The sequence below is a fragment of the Aspergillus heteromorphus genome (genome assembly GCF_003184545.1).
Source record: "Aspergillus heteromorphus CBS 117.55 chromosome Unknown BO70scaffold_46, whole genome shotgun sequence".
In the NCBI taxonomy this organism is placed as follows: Eukaryota; Fungi; Ascomycota; class Eurotiomycetes; order Eurotiales; family Aspergillaceae; genus Aspergillus; species Aspergillus heteromorphus.
The window spans coordinates 86,659-94,731 of NW_020290451.1; the positions used below are offsets into that span (position 1 = coordinate 86,659).

At 26.0% G+C, this 8,073-nt stretch overlaps 1 protein-coding gene across 1 annotated transcript; it reads left to right on the plus strand.

Moving 5' to 3' along the window:
- The first annotated feature begins 4,281 nt into the window (after positions 1 to 4,281).
- On the plus strand, positions 4,282 to 7,270 carry BO70DRAFT_324255 (exocyst subunit SEC10). Its single transcript, XM_025540611.1, has 2 exons — positions 4,282 to 6,662; positions 6,720 to 7,270. Exons 1-2 carry the CDS (start codon positions 4,488 to 4,490, stop codon positions 7,224 to 7,226), a joined length of 2,682 nt encoding a protein of 893 aa, XP_025394766.1. The 5' UTR covers positions 4,282 to 4,487; the 3' UTR covers positions 7,227 to 7,270.
- Positions 7,271 to 8,073: the final 803 nt, after the last annotated feature.

Consider the following 8,073-nt stretch of genomic DNA (forward strand, 5'->3'; position numbering starts at 1 on the left):
AAAGATTATTTTATATTCAGCTTTTTAAAAAAAGCTCTTTATTTTTTAGAATTAGTAGCAAAAAATAATCTTTTCTAAAAATTATATATAAACTAAAAAATTATTATTTTACTTTAATTAAAAAAAGTTATTAATAATATAAAATAATTTTTAGAAAAATATATTATTTTCTAATAAAATTTTTTATATCTATTATATTATATATTTTTATATCTTATAATATTTAAGAATTAAAAACTTAAAAACTAGCTTTATAAGTTATTATCTCTATAAGAATTATAAGAAAAAATTATTATTAATTATATCTAAATAAATAATTAGTCAGATACTAAATAAAGAATTATTATAAATATTTATTTATTTTTTTAAAATAAATCTTTTTTAATTATTATTTTTCTTTAGATCTTTATAATCTATAATAAATAGAATCTTTAGAATTAAGTTTTATATTTTATAATTATTTATTATTTATTATTTTAAATTATTAAATATATTTAATTTAAATAAATAATTAATCTTGCTGCTTTATCTTTCTGCCAAAAACTAAGTTTTTTTAATTAAATATAAATTAAAAAATATCTTATAAAACTGTTTAAAAAAATATATATATAACTGCTATTAAAATTTCTGAATATTAGATAAATATTAATTATAATAAACTATTAAATCAGCTTTAATTAAAAAGTATTTCTTAGTTTAATTAAATATTTCTTAATAAAAAATATAAATTATTATAAGATTTTACTAGACTTTTAATTAATATCTAAATTTTATACTAATAAAAATCTAGCTATAATTATTTTATTAGTTTTATATAAATATAATCTTATTTATTAATTATTAAATATAATAATTAATAATATTAGTAATAATAATATAATATTTAGTATAATCTTAGCTGAATTTCAAACTTAATTTAGTTAGAGTATTTAGTTTTATAATATTCTAGTTAATTTTAATTTTTTAAAAATTATTTAAAGCTAGTATTATATTCTCTGTCTTATTTATATAATTTAGCTTATAATTAATATTTTTCTACAGAAACTTTGGATTAAGATTTTAAATAATATTATTAAATATATATAAAAAAATAATAATAAAAGTCTTAAAGTCTCTTTTAATATTTTAAAAATTTTTAAAAAAATATATTCTAGAAATTATCTATAAAAGATTAATATAGAATTTTTTTTTATAAAAAGCTTTTAGAAATCTTTTATTAGCTAGTTTATTATATTAATTCTTAATTATAGATTTAGAAGATTATATAATTTATAAATATAAGTTTTTAATATTATAAGAAATTTTTATTTATTTAATAATTTAAATCTAGTTTAGTTTATTATTTTTTTTTTTATTATAAAATCTGCTGGAACTTAATTTATCTTATAATTTATTAAATATTTAATCTTTATTAAATAATTAAAAGTTTTATTTAATATTATAAGTATAATAATATTAATTATCTTTATTTTATTATAATTAAATAAAAATAGATAGAATATTTCTTTAAGTTTTTATATTTTTTTTTTTTATTTTCTATCTTTCTGAGAATAATAGGCCTATTATTTATAAGATTTATAATATTTATAATAATCTCTTTAATTATCTGGATTACTTAATGAATAAATTAAAAAAAATAGATACTCTAAAAAAAGAAGATTTTTAAAAATTTATATAATATATATTAAAAGTTTTAAAAATATTATTATTATATTTATTAGACAGAAGATTATATCTATATAATTATAATTATTTTAAATCTAATATTAAAACTCAAGAAATTTAAAAAAGATATATAACTAAATAATAATATTAATTAATATTATAAATATTAAACTATTTTTAAGAAGATATTTTTTTTTATTTTAATTAAAATCTAATAATTAATATATTATTAATAGTCTTTAAATTATTATCAGATCTAAATAAGATTTTTTATAATATTTTTAAATATCAGAGACTCTTATCTATAATTAAGATATATAAAGAATTTAAGATATATCTAAATATTAAAAATATATAACTTTTTAAAATATTTTTAATTAAATTAATATAATTTCAGGTACTACAGAGTATATTAATATTTTTATTTATTAAAATTTTATTATAATTAATTTTTTATTCTCTATTAGATAGCTAGAGATTTTCTCTTAGTTATAATTAATAATATTAATATTAAATATTTTTTTAATAATTCTTAAAATATCTGCTATTATTACTAGAGCTGTCTTGATTTTAATATAATTAAAATAATTATACTTTAAATATATATTAATTATTTTATTATAAATAAGAAATATTAAAATATATTTAATAATATTAATTTAGATTTAATTATCTTTATATCTAAAAAGCAAGAGAAGAATAAGATAATTACTATTTTTTATATTAATAAAAATAAGAATATAAATAATCTTAAAGATAATTTAGAGAATAGATTATTATTAAAATTAAAAAATTAGTCTTATCTAAGTCTTTAATTATTATATATACTCAAATAAAAATAAAGATCTAATTTTTATAATTTTTATATTATTATAATTATTATTCTGGATAATATAAAAAATAAATATTTTATATTTTTTTTTATTTTTTTTATATTAGATTCTGTAAAAGTCTTTTTTAGAATATAATATATTTTTTAAAATAATTAATTAAGCAGATTAAGTAATAGGCTATATCTAAAGAATATTATTATAGTTATATTATAATTAAATATATATTATACTTTGTATATTATTTATATAAAAAGAATATATATATTATAAATTAATCTGCGGTTATTAATCTATCTGCTATATCTAATTTTTCTAATCAGCAGATATAAATAATTATAATAATAATTATATCTTAATCTAATTTTAACTATATAATTAAAATTTTTTTATATCTTAATCTAACTGTCAGATTATGGCCAGATTAAGGTTAAGGTATAACGGTCAGGTTAAGCCACTCTAACCTGACCTGGCTGTTAGCCACTCTACTTAGAAATTAAAGCAGAAAAAATAATATTATCATTAATATAAATTAAAAATCTTAATTTTTAAATATATTATTTGTTTATAAGTAATTTATAAATAATTAATAAATATTCAAAAAATACTTAGAAAATATTTATTATAGAATTATTATTATAATAAAAATAATTCAAAAATATTATACTTTTTTTAAAAATAATAAGATATTATTATTAAAAAATTATTTAAAAAAAATAAAATTAAAAATTATATAATTTTGAATTAAAATCTTTTAATATTTATTTATAAAGACTTTAAATTTATAAATATAAATAATATAAAGTGTATAATTTTTATATAAGTTTTAAATTATTTAATAAGTATTTTAAAAATAATTCAAAAATAGTTTAATAATGGATTTATTAATTATATAAAATATTTAAATATTAGTTTATAAATTAAAAATATTTTTATATAAAGATTTATTTTCTAAAAGAAAATATATTATATTTAAAAATAATTTAAAATAATTAGCAAGTACTCTAAAAATACTTTCAAAATAATTTATAAATATTTATTTATAAATATTCTTTTTAAATATTAGTCTTTAAAATAGTTATATTTTTATAAATATTTTAAAAAAAATTCTAAAAGTCTTTATTAACAGAGATATAATAATATAATAAAAAAGATTAATTAATAAATTTATATTAAAAAATATCAGAATATTTTCAAGATTATTTTTTTATATAATATTAAAAAAAATAAAAAACTGATTACTTTAAGCTGCTTATCTAATATTTATTATATTGAATTTATTAAATAATTAATAAATAATTCTTAAATATTTAAGAAATATTTAAAAATTTACATAAAAAAATTATATATATATATTTACTCAGCTTAGTTTTTAAATACTTAAAAAAATTATTAATATATTTAATATACTAAGTAATTAAAAAAGATAATTTTATTCAAATTAAAAAAATTAAATATAATATATTCTAGAAAAATAATTAATTATTAAATATTCATTAAATATTTAATATATAAATATTTAATTTATTATCTAGACTAACTTATCTTTCTCTAAAAAAATTTAATTATATTAAAAAAATCTATTATTTATAAGTAATTAAAAAATAGTTAAAAAATACTTTAAATATTATATATAATAATATAATAAAAATAAAAATAAAATTTTAATAATTAAAAACAGTAATTTATAAAATAATATAGAATAAAAATTATTTATTAATAATCCTAATATTATATACACGATGAGTATTCTATATTATCCTAAAAAAGTGCTGCTGTGACCTGTGTTCACCGTGTTATATGTCCGCATCGGCTGTATCATGTTTAGGTAATCGCATGTGGAAGGAAGCTGTCCATTCCACCTCTACCTTTTTATTCCCTTTCAAGACACCTCTAAGAGAATCGACTGACATTTGTACATGTCGATGCTGTGTCTTGAGTGACATTCCGAGCTAATGCTCATACAGGAGAAGTCCAGCTAACAGCTTCAAGATGCCGGACGATGTGCCAATGACTACCATTCTCAACGCTACGCCTCGATCAGTGTTTCCGAAAGGCCCCAGTTTCACCCTCGAGGACTTCTCTAGTCGCGATTTTATTGTTAAAGAGTTCATTGAAACACTTTCTGATTCTTCCATTTCGAACCGTCGTTCTTCAATCGGCCCCACGGGCGTGAACCAGCCGTTTGACCCGAAACCGCTTATCCGGACCTTTGAGCACGCGCAGCGACGATTAGGTGAAATATCTGGTGATTTGGAGATTAGAGAAAATGAACACTCGGCGGCAGTCCGCAGAGCGGAGGCACAGCACACCCAGAACCTCAACACGCTCGGTAAAAAGCTAAAGCAGACTATTGAATCTTTCCAGCAGCTCGACACATCGCTCAATGGCGCGGGGGCGTCTGGGGGGGAGCTTGCGACTGGAAATATGGCCGTTGAAACCGGTAGAAGATTAGAGGAACTAGACCGACAAAGACGCCGCGCGCTTGACGCCCACTTTCTGCTCGAGTGCTGGGATGGTGTGAACAATAGGGGCGACATTACTCTCTTAGAGAATCTGAGAAGATCCGGAACTGGCGAGGCCAAAGTGCGCTCAGCACATATTGCGCGGCAATTGTTGCGAATTAGTCAAAGGCTTGACACTCAAAGTTGGAATGAACCAGGTGGGAGGGGTAATGGGCTCTCCCAGAACGGAACCATAAGTACCGATCAGTATGCGAATGGAAAAGGCAACAATATTAAACGAAATACCCGCGAGATCATCGAAAAATTCTCCGAGACATTGGAGAATGACTTGTTAAAGCAATTTGATGACTTTTATCGCAAAGCAAACTTTGAAGGCATGAAAGACTGCGCAACAGTACTCCAAGATTTCAATGGCGGTGCAAGTGTCATTGCTTTGTTTGTGAATCAGCACCAGTTTTTCATCGATCGGAGCCAGTTGGTCGCAGAAGAAGTCGGTGGCGACCCAGAAGCCTGGGAAATGCTAGCAGACCCCGATGCAGAACCTTTGAAAGTTGAACCTAGCCTTCAATCACTTGTGGACGAAGTCAAGGTTGTAGTCCAAGAGGAATCGGCTATTATAAGGCGAGCTTTTCCTTATTACGAGCAGGTGCTTGGCAAATTCCTACAACGTGTGTTCCAACAATCCATTCAACAGAGACTTGAGATGGTCCTGGAGAAAGCAAACAGTGTCTCATCGCTAGCTTTTCTGCGATCTCTGCAGAGCTCCCGGAGCTATATCAGTACGCTGGTTGACGATCTGAAGAGTCATGGATTGACTGAGCACCCAGATCCAATTTCTTCGCAGACTGCACTGGTTCTTGACCAGCAGCTGGAGGACTTGTTCGTGCCATATTTTGTTGGATCATCATACATAGAAAGGGAAAAAAGGGCCTTGGAAGAGTTGTTCGCATCGTTGTTATTCAGGTTTACCACATTTCATGCTCGCAGAAAGAAAGCGGCGACAACTTTCATGGCATCGCTCTCTAAATCCGGGACGGAATTGCTTTCTTCTGCACGCGATGCGTATCTGAGTCGCTTGGAGTCTTCAGAATTCCCTTCAACGCAGAAAAGAGTGCTACTCCAGCTGGCCGGACTCAGGGAGTCCAGCGACCTTACAAGGCCTACTGATATCAAACTTACGGAGGATGATGGCATCCCCAGCTTAACTTATGCAAAACGAATGCTCAAATGGCTTGCCGAGGCAGTTGGTAGAGGCCTGGAGCTCAGCATGAACAGTGAAACACCTAAGGATATGCTTGCACTTTTGGGCCTTCTCCTCTCCGTAATGGCAGAAGGCTTCATTGAAGTGTCATTAGATGCAGCTCTAGAAGTCGCAATATCGCAGGAGTCAGGAAGAGCGGAACCCGACTTTGCATATCTACCATCTATTCGAAATGCTATTGGCATTGCGAATTTGATGATAATGTGCATAAACACACTGCTTATCCCCCTCGCCGCTAGCAGTATCACGGTCCGCAAAGAAATGGAAAAGAAGACCAGTCTCATTACTACACAGATAGAGGACAAGATCAACACTCTTGAGCAAAAGGTCATAGATACAACGCTGACTTGGGTGGGCAAACTTCTGTCCGGCCAAAAAAAGAATGATTTCAGGCCGAAGGAAGGAGATAACACAGCCTGGTTAGAAAAGCTACAAACACCGGTGAGCCATGAGCCCGCTTCTTACCTCTATGATGCTTCAGTTATTCTAATGACTCAGACATGTGCTTCAATATGTACGTTTCTTACCCGTGCAAATAACATGGTAAAAACATCACTGCCCCCAAGCGGCTCCAATATTCGCCAGCTCTTGACAGAAATTGCTCTCGGGACGCGTAGTCTACTTTTGGAGCATTTCAAACGGTTTGTCGTCAACGGACCCGGTGGCCTTATGGTTACCAAAGATATGACGCAGTATACGGGTCTCCTCAAATCTTGGGACATAGAAGAACAAATCAAAGGTCCAAGTGGTACGTTGGACGTTCTACTGGAGGTTGGAAATCTGTTTGTTATTGGTTCCGAGGCCCTGCGTGAGAGGATACGTGGCGGTACAGCCATCGACACTACTGGAAGGACAGGCAACAATGCCGGATCCAGCACTGGGCGAGGGCTTGAGGGCGCTATTCAAGCCGAGGCTGGTCTGAGTGTACAGGAAGTTAGGGCTTATGTTTCTCGGAGGGAGGATTCTAATACAGCTGCACTGCAGAGTGTGCTGAATGTTCTATAATTCGGCGCGTTTTCTCTTTGTAAGAATTTCAGCGTGTTCCCAATAAAAGTAGCATACATCTGTACAGTGGTACGAAAGCAATTCGTACATCTAGGCATACGGGTTGATTGCTGAGTCCAGTTCTACACGCGAGGACAGATGTACTCCTTAGACTGAAATCGAAAGGGTAGATGCTCTTATGCTGCTGGCAGTGCATCAAATCGTTACTCCCCGCATTGCAGCCCTTGACAATAGAATCAACCTTATTATACGACTAATTACATGACTGCGATCTGTTCCTTCTCTGCCCTCCTTCTCTTCCCTGGCATGGCTCGTTTTCTAGTAAGAGGAACCTGAGATTAGAGGACTGTACTCCTGGATATCCATCTTTTTTAATTAGTATTTCATATGATGCAAGTAGATTTACAGATAGAATAAGTATTTATATTATTAATATTATAGTTTTAAAAAATATTATTTTTAATTATTATTAATATTCTATTTTTATATCTTAAATTATATATAAACAAAATATTTGAAATTCTTTATATTTTTATAGAATCTATTTTATTAATTATAAATCCAGACTTATTAATTTATCAAATTATATTAGAATTTATAAAATTTTTTATTAATTTAATATTTTATATGAATATTATATATCTATAAATAAATTATTAAACAGATACTAATAGAGTGGCTTAATCTGATTATTATATCTTAATCTTAATCTGGACATAATCTGATAATTAGATTAAGATATAAAAAATTTTTAAGTATATAGTTAAGATTAGATTAAGATATAATTATTATTATAATTATTTATATTTATTAGTTAGAAAAATTAGATATAGCAGATATATTAATA

Bases quoted from the DNA above. Each gene is read 5' to 3' on its own strand.
- BO70DRAFT_324255 (XM_025540611.1), top strand. From the start codon at position 4,488: ATGCCGGACGATGTGCCAATGACTACCATTCTCAACGCTACGCCTCGA. The intron at 6,663-6,719 runs GTGAGCCATGAG...CTAATGACTCAG, and splicing joins TAGAAAAGCTACAAACACCG to ACATGTGCTTCAATATGTAC.